This window comes from Camponotus floridanus, unplaced genomic scaffold, assembly GCF_003227725.1.
Source record: "Camponotus floridanus strain SB8 unplaced genomic scaffold, Cflo_v7.5 scaffold1, whole genome shotgun sequence".
NCBI lineage: Eukaryota > Metazoa > Arthropoda > Insecta > Hymenoptera > Formicidae > Camponotus > Camponotus floridanus.
The window spans coordinates 7,331,690-7,352,928 of record NW_020229214.1 but is presented as its reverse complement, the minus strand read 5'-3'; the positions used below and the strand labels follow the sequence as shown (position 1 = coordinate 7,352,928).

Here is a 21,239-nt window from a genome sequence, read left to right as displayed (position 1 = left end):
ATGTTAATGTCCTCAACATTTCTTACGAGTTAATTATTTTTTCATGTAATTTTTAATTAATTTGTATGTTAGTTTTACATCACACTTAAAGTCACAGTAACAAAAATAAATATCAATTATTTAACATTTTTAGTTTGTCAATAAGTAACATGCGATGAATGAGTTATTTTAACTTAAAATGTAGAGTGGATTTTCTGGGTGAAAAATGTTATAATTAACATTTTTCTATGTGAAAAATGTTATATTTAACATTTTATTTTTTACTGTGTATGTTTCATTTCCCGACACGATATAATTCAAAGTCAATTTAACATTCTAAGAAAAGTTAAAGTGAATCTTGAAATAATCAAATGTACTAAAATCAAAGGTTTCTATTACAAATAATTAAAGTTAAAATAATTACTATTATACGTTAATGTCAACATTTTTTACGAGTTATTGTAACTATTTTTTCATGTAATTTTTAATTAATTTGTATGTTAGTTTTACATTACACTTAAAATCACAGTAACTAAAAAATAAATGTTAAGTATCGTGTCAATTATTTAACATTTAGTTTGTCAATAAGTAACATACGACGAATGAGTGTTTAACTTAAAATTTAGAGTGGACTTTCTGGGATGACATGTAAAAAATATTATAATTAACATTTTATTTTTTATTGTGTATACAAAAAATTGGACGTTTCCGGAAATACGAAGACAACTTAAATCCCGGCGTTGTGAGACCCTGAATAAAAACGCGCGCACGCGATATCGGTTGTAGTAGCGTTGGCGGCCCTCATTCTACCGACCTCATTAATCTCTTCTCACCGCGCGCGGCGGGGTCGTAATTACGCGCGCCGTAATTTAGAAGAACAAGGCGAAATGTTCTTTATTTACGTACGATTTTTTTTTCCCGACGACGACAACGACGGCAGCGTTACGCTTTTCTTGGCAGTTCCCAGCTCATATTGCGACGTAACATTGCGGTTGGTTAGGTTCATCCGCAGCAGCGTGGCGAGGAATTTCCACGAGCAACCTGTATATCAGAAATTTTTAACTCTCCGGAAAATTAGATATTTTTCGAGAGGAGAGATAGAGAGGGGTAGGAATGCGCCACTTGGCCCTCGATGCGGAAATTCCAATATCACTTGGTAATTCGAATTTTACCGTTATCTGTTTATATTGCTCTTTAAGAGAAAAATGGAAAATGTGTGGGCGCGACATATAAGAATATTAATTATTTATTATTAGAATATTTATTATTAATTAATGGAAACTGAGAGCATTTAAACACTTAGCAGGGGTACACGGTATAATTATAATACGTATTATTTTACGAGCACCTTTTCTCTCCAGCTGCACTAGCTTATATTTTTTCCTGAAAATGAAAGAAATATATCGCGCGTGAATTTGCGGTAATTTCGCGTATGTACGTACACTTTACGATCATTAAAGCGGAAAAATTGTAATCGTAAATGTAAAATATTGTTTCAACGATGGCGGGTGGTATTTTTCACGAGTTCTACGAGAGAGAGAACTTTTCTCATTAATTTTATCCGACGCGACTTATGAAAAAACATCGTTAACCATGGCTTGATTAATTAAGACGTGCATTACATCGAGGTAATTAAAGTGCGTCTATAACGAGCGGGAATGGCGGATCAAAGCAATCTTTCAATGTTTCATTTGTCACCGGTCGTAAATATCCGCCTGGCGGTAGCGACCTGCCGTTTCGTCGTTTGCGAAATTAATCGCGCGGCAATTACACGAGCAACGGAATTCATAGGCTCGTTCGATATACGCGGGCATATATAATACACAGCTTGTCCCGGTGGTGTAAGTGGATTTATATCCTGTGACGAAAATTTTTATTGTCGCGCCGGCAATAGCCGCGCGCAAAATAATTCTCATATCCGGACTAGAATAGTGAAATCTAGAGTCGCGGGATACTCCGAGGGCTGGTAGGCCCTTTTACGATCGCTTAAACGTTCCCGTGTTATTTCCGTATCACGAACCACATTCAGGGTAATAACCTGACGAACAACGATCTAACGCAGCACACGCGTGCGACGAGAATATGCATTTTTTTCATCTCCCTTTTACATGGACGTTCTCTTTATTACTCTCGCTCAAGTCACCGCGATAATGTTGATTAGATTACGAATGCTGCGTCAATACGCCGCACTGAGAATAAATCTGGTGTTGCATTAATTAGAATTCTGGTAGATTCAACCAGTATGTCTGTTGGAAAATGGACGAACCAGAATTCTTGTAGGAATTACCAGATGAATTTGATTAATTTCTTCCTGTTAAATTTATCAAATTTTCTGATTAATAATACTAGACTCGCCAGCATCAAGTCGTCTAAAATTTGTTCCATCTAATCTCAAAAGTCTGTTTAATATTCTGAATTCCAACAAGATTATTGGATAAATTCAATCCAGATTATTGAATAAATTATTTTAAATTCAGTTTGTTAGAAATTAAACTGATAAACAGTGCACTGAGAAAAAAATCTGGTTACATTAATTAGAATTCTGGTAGATTCAACCAGTATGTCTGTTGGAAAATGGACGAACCAGAATTCTTGTAGGAATTACCAGATGAATCTGATTAATTTCTTCCTGTTAAATTTATCAAATTTTCTGATTAATAATACTAAACTCGCCAGCACCAAGTCGTCTAAAATTTGTTCCATCTAATCTCAAAAGTCTGTTTAATATTCTGAATTCCAACAACATTATTGGATAAATTCAATCCAGATTATTGAATAAATTATTTTAAATTCAGTTTGTTAGAAATTAAACTGATAAACAGTGCACTGACAAAAAATCTGGTTACATTAATTAGAATTCTGGTAGATTCAACCAGTATGTCTGTTGGAAAATGGACGAACCAGAATTCTTGTAGGAATTACCAGATGAATCTGATTAATTTCTTCCTGTTAAATTTATCAAATTTTCTGATTAATAATACTAAACTCGCCAGCATCAAGTCGTCTAAAATTTTTTCCATCTAATCTCAAAAGTCTGTTTAATATTCTGAATTCCAACAAGATTATTGGATAAATTCAATCCAGATTATTGAATAAATTATTTTAAATTCAGTTTGTTAGAAACTGATAAACAGTGCACTGAGAAAAAAATCTGGTTACATTAATTAGAATTCTGGTAGATTCAACCAGTATGTCTGTTGGAAAATGGACGAACCAGAATTCTTGTAGGAATTACCAGATGAATCTGATTAATTTCTTCCTGTTAAATTTATCAAATTTTCTGATTAATAATACTAAACTCGCCAGCATCAAGTCGTCTAAAATTTGTTCCATCTAATCTCAAAAGTCTGTTTAATATTCTGTGAATTCCAACAACATTATTGGATAAATTCAATCCAGATTATTGAATAAATTATTTTAAATTCAGTTTGTTAGAAATTAAACTGATAAACAGTGATGCAAGAAGAGGATGCAGCTCAAACACACACAATCAGAGAGCTAGCGTCCTCTTTCTGGCACTACTGCTCATAAGAAAAAAAAATATACTTTGGATTAAAGTTAATACTGGTTCTTTATATATATTTTAAGGCAAATATTAAATACAAGTTAAGTTAAGAGTGGCTCGCCGCTTAGGGGCAAGCAAAGAAATTAATCTAACAAGAAATTTTGTAGATCCAGCCCGAAAATACTAACCAAATCCTTATAGTAAAATCTATTTAAACGTTCCAGTCATAAAAAATCGAGTCTTATCATGACAACTAGAAATTCTTGTTTGATTTAACCAAAATGCTTCAATCACGTCTTGTTGGTACAATCGAACGATTTTTCTCAGTGCGTGATTCATCGAATAAAAAAAGAAGAGGTAAAGGAGTATCTAAATGTTTCTTCCTTTTTTTAGAAAAAAATTTTCCAGCCTTCTGCTCGAAATGTCTGCTCGCGTACCGATAAATGCCGCTGTGGCGAGATCATTGTTCCTGAAAATTCCGCTCGCTTCATTTCCGGATCGCTGTTAATCGCGCGATAAAGCTAGGAATTTCGAGAACACCCAGCGTTTCGCTCGTAAATCGAAACGCGAAACCGACGAAAACGAAACGCGGCATTTTTGGACCGCTGCGAAATTTGGGAAATTCTCGCTGGCATCGTACGGAAAATGGACAGCGGTCGGCAACGCGATCCGGTCACCGTTTGTATTCACGCGACGACGGCGATGGCAGCGGCGGCGATCATGGCATTATCCAATTTTCCGCGATGCAATTCCAACGCGAACGGGATGGCGGATGGCGGATGGCGTGGGCGGGTAACAGCAGTCGTTGCTTCTCTCGCTGCAGAATTTCGCGTGTTCAAGGCTGCTTGTGCGGCCGCTGGCGCAACATACGGCACTCACCCAACGCCAATTCGTAGATGTACTCTCGGCTCTCTATTACGTCGCCAATGAGCCCGCGAGTTACGATGATGATTTCCGATTATCGTCGTAGGGGAGAAGCGGCACATTCCAGCGCGCAGAAGGGGCACGTTCGAACGATTTAAACATCCTGGATCGCGATAAAGAGAGCGCGGCAGATGAGTGTCGTTTCTGATTTGATTCGCGATACACGACGACATGCTAATTTGCGAAAATCCCAAACGACAACGTGAGACGGTTCGCCAATATTTTCGCAAAGCGGAAGAACAGAATCAGCGACGCGTTTAGTTTATTTATTATTGCACGCCAAAGTATCCGTCGTCGGGGTATCTCTGTTATTAATCTCAAAGTTAAGAAGAATGTTCGAATCTTGACTATATCTGAGTGATAAATCGTTCCGGAAGTCGAGTATCGGCCGTGGGAGTATGTATCGTGTACGACAGAGACATCACGGATGCGTTTACCTTGCATCCATGTAACCGGCCCACGATCTTTCTTTCCTCATATATCGTCGATTATGCCTATCGCTGTATGCCATCGCGTCTTTGTTCCCAAGAGGTAACTGTGCTCTCTCTCTTTCTCTTTTTTTTTTATATATATAAGCATGAGATGCGCGCGTTACAGAAATATCTATATATTATGTATCTTTTTGTATCCATTATTATTTAAGGATGTTTGTACCTATTTTTAAAATATTGAGAATTTCATGAAAATTATACAGAATGTCCTTACATATGTTTAGAATCTTCAGTACAATTTTTAAATCGATTCACTAAGGCGTTCACAAGTTATGAGGATTTTAATTGGCACCGAATTAACATGTGTTCTTATGGGAAACGTATAATCACGTCGATTCAAATGACAAAAACACATGGAAATAATATTCAGAATTTGTTTAAAATTTGCAAAAGTTTAGATACAGAGGAAATATTTGGTCAAATAATATTATACAAGTACTAACTGGTTAAAAAGATATTAAATATATAATTCAGTGAAATTAACCATGTATCTGTCACAAGGCGAAATTCTCTGCCAAAAGTTAATCATTTCGATTAACAAAATTCGGAATATTTCAGTAAAAACGTAATAAATATTAAAAAATACATCTCTGCACCATAGCTAAGATCAAATTGTAATATTTTACACAATTTCTCATACTCAAAATACACCAAAAGTGGATATTCGTCAATATTGATTTTCAATATTGATATTGTACATAAAACATCCTTTCCAAAATTAATACATTATAAAATATTTTGCCAATTAGTTTCTGTTCAAATTTTTTGATTACCAACAAAATAAGTAATTTATATTTAGAAAAGTTATTTTTTTCCATTTTTATATCTGAAAAAAGTTTTCTCCTATTCTGACTATGTACAACATAATTCGCGAGGTGTGTGTATTTAGTACGATAATAAAGTTATGAACAATTATGACGGAAAGCGCAAATTGCGGGTCGTGTATCAACGGCTGGTTTGTAGCGTCAGTAAATACAGATGAAATCTTTGCGAACCAATTAAAGTCCGCGAAACGTATTATAACTTTATATACGTTCTTTGCTCTCGTATTATTTCCCCTTATATACGGGCAAAGTATTTTTCTTGCGTTGATTGAGAAGCCGCCGGCATAAAATCCAATAGTCTACTTCGGTCGTGCTCTATTCCACTTTTCCCGCTTAAATTTTATGACGCTGCCCCAGGAACGTACGTTGAACCATTTCCACGGAAATAAGAGCGCTACATACGCGCGAGTAAAAGGGAACATCGAGATTACGATTTCGTTTCAAATCGAGCGTGCAATGGAGCCGTTACCGTTCACGCGATTATAGGGCACACTGCACGCGCGCGCGCGAAAATTCGCGTTAAAAATAGAAATGTCCGCTGCTGATGCATTTTCATAGTACTCTCGATAAAGTTCCCGTCGAAAAAATTGCCATCGATATGAGCTCACCTCGATGAATTCAAATGTCATCGAAAAATTACTCGTCACATTTTTAGCCATTTTTATAATTGATTTCCTCAATCAAATTCCCGAAAATCCCTGAATTCTCTTAGCGAGACGAGCCGATTCTCTTCTAGTTTAGTTATTTCCGATGGATATTTTCTATATAAAAACGCGCGATGAATTTTGCATTTCATAGTTTTATAATTTTACATTAAATAAACATGTATAATTTATAATTTTACATTAAATAAACATGTATACACAGAAAGAAAACATTCTTGTTTTGAAAATATATGTAGTTTTAACATGGAAATCTTGAAATGAGATTATATTGCATTTAATTAAAGAAAATACAATTGCTTGAATAATTGCTTACTTGAATGAAGCCATTTTATATAGTTCAATCGAGAAAAATATATTCTTATGATTTAAGATTTAATAGTATTAAATTTAATTTCCTTTATGGAACGGAAAAGAAACAATGTTAGATAGACAATAACATTTTTAAATCAAAGATTATAATTTTCTTAAAGTAGAATTAAATAATTACATATTCTCGAGGTGACAATTACATTATTAAAATAAGACTATAATATTGTTGAAATTTTAAATTATTAAATTCTTCTAAGAAGATTATAAATTGTTGCGTATATACGAAACAATGAACGCGTTAAGTATATAAGTTTTGATTTGATACTTTTTTTTGTGTAGATAGACGTGTGCATACATTTGTGATACGTTTGCACTGATTTGTGTGTATTTATCTTTTTTCATTTATCGCGACTCGTTCAGACTCTCATCGAGTCTTTGTCATTTCTCTTGTAGATTGAGCGTGACTACTAGATGCAACTGTGTTTCTATAGCTTTATATCAAGCGCGTTGAATTGCATTCGGATGGAATACGCAAACTGACATTACTATCTAAATAATCGTCGAGCAAGTACGTCGACGGCGCGTACTTCAAGTACGTGTACCATAATTTCAAGATGAATAAAGGAGAGAATTATATAACACGTTTCCATAATGTAATATTACTTGAGTGATAATTAATGCGCGTGTCACGAATATGACGAGCTTTTTTATCCCAATATTTTTGCGATGTAATTAAATCGAGGGAAACTGGATTGTATCTGACAAATGATGAGATTATTCGCCAAGAGTGTAAATTTTTAAAATCTGTGCGTGTGTCGCAGGAACTATCCAATAAAAACGAGACCGGAGTCTCTGAATGGCCTGCAAGGTTAATGCGATTGGATGATTGGCTCGATTAGCAAATTGGTCGTCGACGTATAGGACATTGGGATAAATGAGGATATGTCTATGCTGGGAACATGGTACCGTGGCAAATTGATGGGAAGGGCTCGAACGACAATGTTGATGTCGTCGCTGATATGTTATGAGCCGTGATTTTCGATAACATCGGCACATGTATTTCGTAGTTGGCATCGTAGTTTACACGTCCGCACGTTCGAGATGTTTTTATAACGACCAAGTCAGAGTAATACTATTAGAATAGAAAAAATTTAATTTAAAAGAGAGAGAGAGAGAGCACAACTTGTTTTTATTTTTCATCTACTACGCAGTAAAAAATTGTACGTCCATATGTTAAAATTTTCTTGTGTCACCATGTTTTGATTAGTACTTTAATGTAAAATTAACATACAACCTATATGTTATTATTTTCATAACGTTTTCACGTGTTACATTTATGTCACTTTCATAATTTCACACTTTGTACATTGTCTCTTAGAAATGAAATATTATTTGAGTATTTTTAACATAATCATTTTAAACAATCAACATGTCTCAAAGTCAGTTTAGTGAATCTTCAAACAATTTTGAACTTTGACATAAAAAAATAATTAAATTTATTAAAATCAAGTGTTTCTATTACAAATAATTTAAGTTAAAATAATTATTATTATATATTAATGCCTCAATATGTCTTACGAGTTATTGTAACTGTTTTTCATGTAATTTTTAATTAATTTGTATGTTATTTTTACATTACACTTAAAGTCACGATAACAAAAATAAATGTAAAGTATCGTGTCAATTATTTAACATTTTTAGTTTGTTAATAAGTAACATACGATGAATGAATTATTTTAATTTAAAATTTAGAGTGTACTTTCTGGGACGTGTAAAAAATGTTATAATTAACACTTTATTTTTTACTGTGTATCATAATTTTATTAAAACGTAATAATATTATTTTTTTTCTTTTTTCAAAAATTTAATACCTTTGTAGATTGGGATATGAGATTATTTTTATATATAATAAAATTTTATGTCATTTATAACAAAAATTTTTATTTTGAAAATTTGAAAAATATCAACAATTTATAAACTCATGTTATTTATTTGCACAAAAAACTTTATGAAATGACCCAGAGATTGCGTTTTCATTAATTTATAGGTATATACTAATAATAAATTGGAGACCAAAAAGGAAGAAAAGGACAGATAATAATAGCTAAACAGATGGGATATTAAATTAAACATTTCAATGATGCAAAAAAGAATTTTCCATTCATTTATTTTGACATTTAACATGAAAAATCCCTACTTTAATATCTAACGTATCTCGTAAAAAGATCTATATACAAATACGAATCATCTGGAAACTTGAAGAGAGCGAGAGAGAAAGAGAGAGATGAAGGCGATGATACTTTAATAATCATGTGGTAAAGAAGAGAAGTCGGAAACAGAATGCGTAACTCGAATCGAAACACGACGGTCGGATGAATCGTCGATCGATATAGCCGCCCGTATCTGGAAGATGAAGCGCTCCATCGAGAGGTCCCTCTCCCCCTCCCTCGCCTTCCCAGCTCTAGTGGCTTCTTCTGGCCCACCGGGGTCTATAAAAGCATCGAAGGCGCATATCGATGCGTCATCCGGTACGACGTGGGTCGTATTTTCAAGTAGGCGTTTACGCGCGACTTCCCAACACGTGGGACGTCGATCGTAAGAAACGTCATTGCGTAAGCGGCGCGTGTCCCTCGATGCTGACGACGGCTTTTTCCCTCACGAGGATTATTACCGTTGTCTGTTTTTACCGATTCCATACGAAAAGTAGACGCATTACGTGGCTTCTTGCGCGTCGCTGACGTGAACGCGCTGCGCATACGTGAACGCGCTGCGCATTCGGGCTCCGGATGTACAATATCCGGATCTCGCTTCGCCCTCTCGTGCGCACGGATACGTTCGCCCGCTCGAATTAATCCGCTGCGATTGACTTATTAATATTTGATAAATCTTCCGCTCGGGGAGAAACTACATTTATTCACGACGCAAAAGAAAAATTGACGACGAGCCGAATTTGAAAAAATTCGAACGCGAATTTTAATTATCCTTCAGAAGCGGAATTTTTTTTAATTGCGCTGACACGAGAAAGTGCACGTCCGTAACGATATTAATTAAAGCATATTTTTGGCTCGCGAGAAACAAAAAAAGATCATGTGGATAATTATTTATAAGGTAAAAACATTCTCGAAAAAAAGTTGTCTAATTGGATCGTTGCAATTTACAGATCCACAGACGAATTTTCAGGATCGATTTCAGTCGCTGACATTTCCTCGTACCCCTTCGAATTACATCTCTGATCCAGTAAGCCGTAAATTTCCGGATCGTAAACCGCGCGGGCGCGTTCATAAAAAATTTAACTATGCCACCGCGGTCGTGACTTAACTTTCCGCGAGTACGAAGCGAATACCGCGCAGCTGTGCAGCTTTTTATTCACAGTTCATGTTCGCCATTCATTTCTTGGATCATCGACAAAGATCGGGACCATTCGCTCCGGAGATTTTACTGGGACGCCCAAAGAATTCTGTCTCGATTCCTTCGAGACGTGAAACGTGTCCATCTACAAATGCTGAAATTTTATCCCTTCGTAAAACTCCTTTCTTTTTCTGCGCGATTACGACTTTAGAGTTGTAAGATTCTCGAGGAAAAACGACGATAAAAAGGTTTCGAGTTTCTCTTCCTTTAGATGAGGAAAGATGATGAAAAACACATTGTCGATATTATTTTATACATATGCGCAGTAAAAAATAAAATGTTAATTATAACATTTTTCACACGTCCCAGAAAGTCCACTCTAAGTTTTAAGTTAAAATAACTCATTCGTCGTATGTTACTTATTGACAAACTAAAAATGTTAAATAATTGACACGATACTTTACATTTATTTTTGTTATCGTGACTTTAAGTGCAATCTAAAAATAACATACAAATTAATTAAAAATTACATGAAAAAATAGTTATACTATAATTCGTAAGAATTGTTGTAGGACATATAATAGTAATTATTTTAACTTAAATTATTTGTAATAGAAACATTTGATTTTAGTAAATTTAATTATTTTGTATGTCAAAGTTCAAGATTATTTGAAAATTTATTTTAATTTTTCTTAGAATGTTAAACTGATTTTGAGACATGTTGATTGCTTAAAATGATTATGTTAAAAATAATACTCAAAATAATATTCCATTTCTAAAAGACATATACAAAGTATTAAATTATAAAGTTGATATAAACGTAACACATGAAAACGTTATAAAAATAATAACATATAAGTTGTAAATTTTACATTAAAGTATTATTTAAAATGTGGTAACGCAAGAAAATTTTAACTTCTGGACGCACAATTTTTTACTGTGTATATGCAGTTTAGATACATATAAAAATTATATATAGATTGTAAACAGTTAATATCATAGAATTGCTACGCGATGCATTGTTGGTATTTAATGTAACTAAATGATATTTATTCATTAATTTCTAACAGAATCAATATTGACTTCCCTGACAGTATGTATGAGTTGCTAATACTCGCCAAATACTATTACATTCATTACTTAATGCACCAATGTATCTTCATGAAATATACATGAAATATACACATCATCGTTTTACATTTTCAATCGGAAAATATTAGTAATACTACAATTTCGTAAAATATTAGCATTTCATGAGAATATGCACGATTTATCGAATCGCTTTTTTGGAGATGCACACATAATCAGAGAATTGAAAATATTTCCATTATCCCCGACATTATTGCATTCAAATACATTCATGAGATTTTAAATTTAGATATTGTAGATATGTTGATTTTCCCTCTCGTGCAATTTCCATCAAATTTCCATTTTGTCAAAATACAAATTTTATTCTCCCGTTTTTCTCTCTGCCCATATGTAGGTATCGTATACGTACATACATTATACTTTACGGGCAGTATATTCAATATGTGATCGCATTTTATCGATTAATCGGTTTACTCGAATTTGGAGGCGAATAAATACACAGCCATCTTTTGCGCTTTTACATAAAAGAATTAGTTCATTAACGAGCGTTTATTATAACGTAAACCGTGACAAAGGAAGTGTATTTTTCAGTGTCGCGACAGTTTTTTCGCAAAAAACGGGGAATATACATGCTTTCCGATGTGGAAAGCCACAAGTTGTTTACGCCGCTATCCTGGAATTCGTGTCCGCGCTTCGGAGAGCATCGGGATAATGAACGACATTTCCGCGGAAGTTTGCAAACCCCGGGATCTCTTTTATCGGACCAACGAATTTTTCATGATGCGACTTAACTTGAGTTAGGCTTCTCCGAACTGGAAGTGAGTAATCTGCGAATTTATCAAAATTGCGCGGATCGACTCTGTTTTAGCCGCGGTACTTGATCAATTATCAGGTGTATATTGTTTGAGAAAAAGCGGTATAATAATATCTGCAACGCACTGCAAAGTGAGATAATAGATATCGGCGAAATCGGAACCGCCGCTATAGCAAACAGAAATACGAGCTGCAGCTTCGTTTGCGTGTGGAATTTAGTTGTTTATTAATTTAAGCGATTAAATTAGCAGCATCAATCAGCATTCATGTTGCTTGCCTGTGTATGAGTTTAATTTATATATATATATATATATATATATATATATATATATATACACACAGTAAAAAATTTTGTGTTAAATTTAACATATTTCACATGTCCCAATTTATCCACTCTAATTTTAATGTTAATTTAACAGAAGCCAAGTATATAAATAAATAACAAAAGTAATATGTTTAATTAAAATTAATACAAAAGTGTAACATTTAAACTTTATCTGGAAATAAAGTTTATGTTAAATTAACATATTTATAATGTTAAATTTAATTAAAAGAAAATGTTATTCTTACATTTTTATGATAAATAACAGAAGAGATATATCGATTTATCATATGGAAACTGTTGTAGAGAGAAAAATAACACAACTTATCTGTTCATTTTAACATATAACATATTTCATCAAAAATTCGTGCATTTACATATTAATTGTGTTGTTTAAACTCTCAGAAACGGTGAATATTAACTCAATGCAGAAATGTCAAAATAACGCAATGATAATATGTTACATTAACATATGAGTATGTTAAAAATTTAACACAAAAATTTTAATAAAAATTTTAATAAAATTTTAATAAAAATATTATACAAAATATTTTTTACTAAAAAATATTTTGTATTATTTATATTTTATATTATATATATATATATATATATATATATATATATATATATATGTTTATCAATAAATCGACACTGATAACATGCACATTTACATACATCGGCGTGTCGTTATTTTTAAAAATTAATTTATGCGTCAAAGTTAAACTGTGCACGCGTTTTTGCCTTACTCGGTATTTCATAAAGGGATACGTTTAATCTCCGCAAAAAAAAAAACTGAAGATAGTATAAATTATCCACTATAAATTACCGCGATACTATCGAATGCCAATTTAATCAGGGATACGTTAGCTTGGTAGCGAGAGGATAACCGATAAATTTCAAAGGGTTAATAACCGTATGGTGCATCGAACCGTCCGCCTTGCATTAAAATCTTTGACCTTGCACTCGACGGGGAGAAAAAATGTATTCACGCATACATCTTAGGGAAGTTTTCTGTACACTCGCGCGCACGAAACGATCTCGCCCACACGCGGGATGGGTCACACCCATTTAATTTCGCGGTTTCTCTCCTTTCATCTTTCCTCCTCGGGTTTCTTCATCGCTGTAATCACCTCTGTCTTTCGCTCTCGTCCACCATCTCCCGATCCTCGTCGTGATCCTCCCTTCTGCTCTTCATTATGCGTCATTTATCCTTCGCACTCTCGTCGCGCTCATCCACCGACAGAGAGAAATGACTCGTAAGTCGCGGAAAAGAACAAAGTCGTTCGATCATAAATATTCCGCTCGACTCCTCGTTACACAAATGTCAAATGATGCGATAATATTCTTCGATTCTTCTTAGTTACATTACGCACAATATCAAATTTTTATTGCTTAATTTAAAGAGGGTAAAAACATTTGGCACTTTTCGTACTTTGCCGTAATTTTTTTCCAATTATTTAGTCTATGAAATTTAGATTCGACTGCCTTTAAAAGAAAATATATCATCTATATATTTTTATAGAAATGTTTACAAATATATATTATGATGCAGAATTTTTACTTTTTCTTTATATTATGTTTAAAAAACGCCTTGTTCGCACCGTGTATATCGATCAAAAAGATCGAGTGGTTATCGGTATTCTCATTCGATATACGAGTCGCGTACGAACGGACGTTGACCGCAACAAATGTAATTTTCCTCCGCCGAATTGCAATTTTGCAGCGGATCGAAATTTATAGAATAGTGCGATGTTATAATCAAGATATGAATTATTCAACGTTTTTTTTTTTGCAATATCTTAAGGTTGGCTCCCGAGGGAGAACTTATAAGGAGATGTTATAAAATGCGACGACATGAAACAAGATAAGATGGATGTACATGACAGGTAGCAACGATCATGATGAATTATGTACTACAAATTGCCAAGCTTACTTTAAGGAGACAGCTGTATTGTTCAAATATTTGATCATGTCGTTTCATGCCTATCTGATTTTATCTCCCATCTTTTTCACCGCAAAAAGAATCGTTACGTACGAAAGAAACGGGCCGTTTCGCGCAATCTGTCGTGTCAGCTTCTTCGTGCAGGGAAATACTTGGCGTTCCTATGCATTCTTACATAGAATGCGACTCGCGTACAAACGAGAGAATCGCGGAAAGAACGGAAAGAGGAAAAGCGAGAGATGGAGAGTGCGATGCATTAGAGCGGAGGGAGATGTTCGCATTTTTCTTGGCAACGTAAAACGACATTATGTGCCAGCCCGCAAGGTTGGCCCTAGTGAATAGCGAGGCCATAGTTCCTCTTTTCAATTTAAAAATTTCCCAAAATTTGTCGTATAATTCGAGCCCGGATATTCCCGGGAAAGAAAGGAAAACGTATTGTATAATTTCTTCTTGTCATCAACGAGTTTAAAAAATCCGAGAAGCTTACCGCGAGTCGTTTATTTCGGAAACGTCGCAATTTCGAGTCCCGAAGATTTCGCTGAAATTGCATCATCGCTCACACAAGCGGCTCGTATATAGCGAAAAATAGATAGACAGTTTACGGTCCCCTATGAGACCATGGTACGGCCCCCTCCACCCCCTGGATCAAAATCTATGGACGCCCTTGCCTCGCCCTGGACTCGCGCCAACGCGCGCTGCTTTCACTTCGAACCGTAGCACCAAGTTACTCTCCCGGTGCTCGATCAACGTCGCCGATCATCCTTTGCCCGCGATATGCACACATGCGTCTGACAGGGCCATTGGTTGCGCGATTATCAAATTACATCAATTTCCTCGCACCTTTGCCGGCACTTGCGACGCGGGGAAGCGGAAACATCGAGTGTCGTTTCTCCTGCTGAATTTCTACGATATATTACAGTAAACTTGCTTCTTCGCAAAAGATCTTTACCGTTTACCGAGAGTGAGAAAGAGAGAGTCGCGAAAAAGCGTTTTCCGCGCAAACGGAATTGTCGAAACGAGAAAAATGTTTTAATTTTTAAATTAAATTATATTAAATATTATATTTAATTTAAATTATATTAATATTTTTAAATTTATACTGGTATCGACACGCAAATTTGCACATTTTGATTAAGGATGTTTTGTATGTACAATCCCAAAAGTAGCTGAAAAGTAGCTGAATATTGACGAATATCCACTTTTGGTGTATTTTGAGTATGAGAAATTGTGTGGAATATTACAATTTGATTTTAGCTACGGTGCAGAGATGTATTTTTAAATATTTATTGCGTTTTTATTGAAATATTCCGAATTTTGTGAATCGAAATGATTAACTTTTGGCAGAGAATTTCGCCTTGTGACAGATACATGGCTAACTTCATTGAATTATATTTAATAATCTTTTTAATCAGTTAGTACTTGTATAATATTATTTGACCAAATATTTCCTCTATCTAAACTTTTGCAAATTTTAAACAAATTCTGAATATTATTTCCATGTGATTTTTGTCATTTGAATCGATGTGGTTATACGTTTCCCATAAGAACACATGTTAATTCGGTGCAAATTAAAATCCTTATAATTTGTGAACGCTTTAATGAAACGATTTAAAAATTGTACTGAAGATTCTAAACATATGTAAGGAAATTCTGTACAATTTTCATTAAATTCTCAATATTTTAAAAATAAGTACAAAACATCCTTAAATAGTCAAATGTCTTTATCGTTGATAAATTTGTGAAAGTGCGAAAATCAATACGTAAATTTTTTCGAAAATTAAAAAGACGATTTCTCTAAATGCCAATATATTTCATATAAGAAGAATTCGTGCGTAATCACTCCCTTCCGTTGTTGATTCGATGCCAAGTACAGGATTGACCCGATGTTCCAACAAAGTTTAGTCGTCGAGCCGGAAGGAAGAAAATCTTTAACTTGATCTAATGTCCAAGCGAGTATAAACAAGCAACGAAGACTCCGATGTTGAATCTGAAGCTCGTTGATTACTTTCTTGGACGGTAGACAGTCGAAAACTTGTTGATTACTTGCTTAAACACGCTTCCTTCGTCGTAAAACATTTCTTTCCTCTTTATTTTCATGTTGCATCGAAAGTAAGCTTTTACTCGCATTTTCTTACATTATGAAATAACATTCTACACCTTCTTAATTATACGTTTACCTTGCACGTATTGTACTTTTAAGCCTTGTTGCTTATATTATGCATATATTTAAAATTTATTTATCACGAAAGATGCAGATTTATTTTTATCTGTTCGACTTCTCTTGCGATTTTTCGTCTAATACATTTTATCTCGAGTAATGTGTTTTAATGTCATTTTTGTCTAAATTTCTCGTTATTACTATTTTACAGCAACGACGACGAGGTGACAACGAAAACGGTGACACACGCAACCAATAATTGATCGAAAATGGCCAAGAGCGCTGAGAGATTACCCGGTAGTTCCACCAGACTTAGGACCAGAGATGACGGTTGCTGCTCCGTGAATTTCTTGAAATATGTTCTTCACATTTATAACGTGGTACTGTTTGTAAGTACCGACTATTTATCTCAACATTAGCGCGCGAAGGAACGAGATAGTTTATTTTGAAGCGTGTTTACGGACGCGCGTTAGCATAAATGAAAGACCGTGAAATTCGCTGTCCTGCTTCATGAGAGAATCTGCTCCACTCGACGATTCTCTTTCTGCCTTTCTCCTTCCCCGACACGAAGCTGTTTTGAATTTAAAGTCTCGTTTTACGGCTTTGATTCATATAGTTGCAATCTTTTCGTCGAGAAAACTCTCGGTAGCTCGCGAGAGTAATCGAAACTTATTTTTCTTCGCTTCTTTTAATCACTTAAAATTTAATCTTTAATATCTTTAATATCTTTTTCATGAAAAAAATCTAAGTATCCAAATTTTTGTTTAATATCACTTGTTAAAATTTAATATCTTTTTAATGAAAAAAAATTTAAATACTCAAATTTATTAAACACTGCAGGATGTTGATGACACTTGATGTGGTTTTCATAGAATTTAAATAAGTATCACGAGAGACATCAAACATTGTATACAAAAAAAATCAAAATTGATGAGATATATATAAAAAAAGAAATAATATTAATACAAAAGTGGTTGTAAGATATAAATCAAATATTCAAAAATCAATAGGCATATCAGAAAAGCACAGCGCAAAGATAACAGTAAAACGCAAAAAAACAAAAAGACAAAAAATTGATGACAACAAATAATTTCACAATAAGAAATTATTTGTTGTCATCAATTTTTTGTATTTTTGTTTTTTTGCGTTACTGTTATCTTTGCGCTGTGCTTTTCTGCCTATTGATTTTTGAATATTTGATTTATATCTTACAACCACTTTTGTATTAATATTATTTCTTTTTTTATATATATCTCATCAATTTTGATTTTTTTTGTATACAATGTTTGATGTCTCTCGTGATACTTATTTAAATTCTATGAAAACCACATCAAGTGTCATCAACATCCTGCAGTGTTTAATAAATTTGAGTATTTAAATTTTTTTTCATTAAAAAGATATTAAATTTTAACAAGTGATATTAAACAAAAATTTGGATACTTAGATTTTTTTGCGCTGTGCTTTTCTGCCTATTGATTTTTGAATATTAGATATATATAATTTTATTATACATATATACATTAATTTTGATGCTCGATATATTAATTAGATTAGAATTAGCTGTAAGACGCGCGTAAGGAATACTTGAGATTTAAGGAATACGTCTTTGAAAGAAAATTTGATGGCAAAAGTGAAACGAGAGAGGTGAAAAATGCGCCATCGTTCGACGATTATTCTCGCCTCGTTTCCGTTTTCGCAATTTATGGGAGATTAAAGCGGTATTGCTCGTTGTCTCTAGGTGCATTTGACGTAAAGACGAGCTATTCTCGATCGTCGTTTTGCCGGATGCACCTTCGCAAGCACCGCAACAGCCATTATAACCATAGTTATCGGCTTTTAATTGTTATCGCGAGTATCACCGGTGCCGGTGCCGGTGCTTTTAACGTGAATTAAATTAACAGGCGGAACGAATCGCCGCGCAAACGAGAATTCGCGCGGGACTTTTCGAACGATCGCTTCTTTGATCGCGTTGTGCGTTGGCGGCCGCGCATCGGTTCGGTTCGGTAAAAAAAATTTTTATCGAAGAGAAGATCGCGAGGACAGAAGGAATTGAAATACAACGCGAAGAATAATCCTTCGAATCGCAGGCATGCAATATAAAAAAGCATGCAATATAAAAAAATGCGCGCTGAGAATAATTGAAGCGCGGAAGAGCGGATATTGCGCCGGAAGAATAGACGCAATATCCGTGTATTAATCGAAAGAGAAGCTTTACGCTTGTACGCGGTTAGTGAAGTAATAATTTCATGCGAACACTATATAATATATAATATATTCCATTAATACCATATAATATATTCCATTCTGGGAAGTACATTTCGCATAATAAATTACTGTTAATTATTTCGACCGAGGTATATGATATCTTTTGACAGTTTTGCATTTAGAAAATTGCGCATCTCCAGGTTACTGTGGCACGATACGAGGAAACATTCGCTCTTATGAGGGACTCTTTATTTTTCGAGAAATGCGACTTGCCTTTGCTGCATATATCTCTTTCTCTCTCTCTCTCTCTTTCTCTCATATTCTCAATATTACAAAAAGTTATGGCGCCAACATCGATGCTCGCGTGGCGTGATACACGCCGTAAAATGCTAATAAAGTCCTCGTCATAAAGTGCAGACACCTTGTACGTTGTCTGGAATATAAGCGCGAGCGACGAAACGCATCAGAGACCAAGTGTTTTAAAGTGTGGACGGAGAAGAGGAGAAAAAAGGCGGGCTGCGAGGGAAAATCGATCGGTAGCCCGCACCTACCGGCCTTATAATTTTGATCTTAAACATCTCGGCGCCTCGTTAAAAAGCGTGATGCCGATGTCGACGATTTTGCGATTAAATAAGGAAGATTCCCCGATCGAGCGACGAGATTGCGGTTCGACGAGCGTGCATCGCCGACTGTACTTTCTTTTTCTTTTCCTTTTCAGATTTTGTTCACCGAGGTTAGTTTACTTTCTCACGCAATCTTGATTGTCGAAACTTTTAATGAAGATTATTATCTTCTAATTAGAAATGGATAGGAGAGCACCTTCAGCGTTGAAAAAAAGTGATGGAAGAAAAAAGATACTTTAGCCTAGGAACGATATAACTTTCAGCATCATACTATTGATATGAAGTTACAAAGCGATTTTGTTTTTCTTAATAAACTTGATAGCACATATACATAGTAAAAAATAAAATGTTAATTATAACATTTTTCACGTGTCCCAGAAAGTCTTCTAAATTTTATTCTAAATTTCAAATCACTCTAAATTTTAAATTAAAATAACTCATTCGTCGCATGTTACTTATTGACAAACTTAAAATGTTAAATAATTGACACGATACTTTACATTTATTTTTGTTATTGTGACTTTAAGTGTAAAATTAACATACAAATTAATTAAAAGTTACATGAAAAAATAGTTAGAATAACTCGTAAGAAATGTTGAGGACATTAACATATAATAGTAATTATTTTAACTTCAATTATTTGTAATAGAAACCTTTGATTTTAGTAAATTTGATTATTTTTGGATGTCAAAGTTCAAGATTATTTCAAGATTCACTTTAACTTTTCTTAGAATATTAAACTGACTTTGAGACACGTTGATTGTTTAAAATGATTATGTTAAAAATACTCAAAATAATATTCCATTTCTAAGAAAACATATACAAAGTGTTAAGTTATAAAGTTGAACATAAATGTAACACATGAAAACGTTATAAAAATATTGTAATAATATATACGCTCTATGTTAATTTTACATTGAAGTATTAATCAGAAGGTGATAACACAAGAAAATTTTAACATATGGACGCACAATTTTTTACTATGTACAAGTCGAAATTAAACATGTAAGACTTTTTATGATCTTGAAAGTAGGTTTACGACATATTTCGCGCCTTGTCAATCCTTCGATGTTGGGTCTTGTAGCAAGATTCTCTCTCTCTCTTTCTCTCTTGAATCTCAGAATGTCAATGGATGCGCATTCCTCGCATTCATTCGCGTTTGCGCTGCAATGTAAGTCGCGCTGAATTCCTGGCCTTAAACGTCTGCTCGTAATAAGGTTCAATAATGCAGGTATAATGTAACAATAACCTGTACCTGAACAATACCGATGCAACAATAGTAGGCCGCTTAGCACGTGCGTTTACGCCCATTGATCGCATTCAGAGAAGTGCAATCACTGCCAGGCCATAGTAAATTCAATGTTACCTCCACCGATGTACCAGCGAGACGGTGGTAAGTGCGTAATTGCAGAAATCCTTGTACAGATACAACCGAGACAGCGCGAGGAATGGTCTTATTCCAATTTAATGGCGCGGAACCGGAAATGTAACCGCGTATATTTTGCAGATAAATTTGAAGAGGGAACGTATTTAATATTCCTCCGTGAAAATGATGCTGCTCAAACTTGCTGTAATGATACTCGTACATTATATAATTAACATTACATATAAATGTGCGTAACGTAAAGTGATCATTGTGCCTTTAATGCAATGATTTTATTACTCGACAATGTCATCAACAACAATGTTGGTACGGTCGATATGAAGAATTTCAATTACACGTTTTAATTAAATTAATTCCACGTGTACGTTGAAGAATTCCAACGTATCCGTAATAACATCTGAATATTAGAATTCTCGCGAATGGAGACGAGTCGTTTTTTCGCAAAATTTTTTTTTCGCGAGATCTTATATGTAATAAAGAGGTAACGAAGTAATTACTGCAGGTTTTTCGCGACTTCATTCCATTAGCGACTGGTAATTACGTTACATACGAAAAGTGACTAGCTACACTCTCTCTTTCTCTTTCTCTCTCTCTCTCGTCTCTTGTAGATTTTCGAATGTACCGGTTAATGAATCGTCGAGGAATTATCTAATTAATC

At 34.3% G+C, this 21,239-nt stretch overlaps 1 protein-coding gene across 3 annotated transcripts in view; it reads left to right on the top strand.

Annotated features, from left to right (window-relative positions):
• Positions 1-21,239, top strand: part of LOC105257628 (CD151 antigen) — a 129,495-nt gene that overhangs the window by 58,646 nt on the left and 49,610 nt on the right. For 2 of the 3 annotated variants that reach the window (XM_025415457.1, XM_025415397.1), the window contains one exon: positions 16,581-16,758. In XM_025415457.1, coding sequence (XP_025271242.1) covers positions 16,639-16,758 — 120 coding nt within the window. In that variant the 5' untranslated portion in view covers positions 16,581-16,638. Of the gene's footprint in view, positions 1-4,672; positions 4,940-16,580; positions 16,759-21,239 lie in introns of those variants that run through there. The other variant, XM_011268381.3, reaches the window with a different exon arrangement.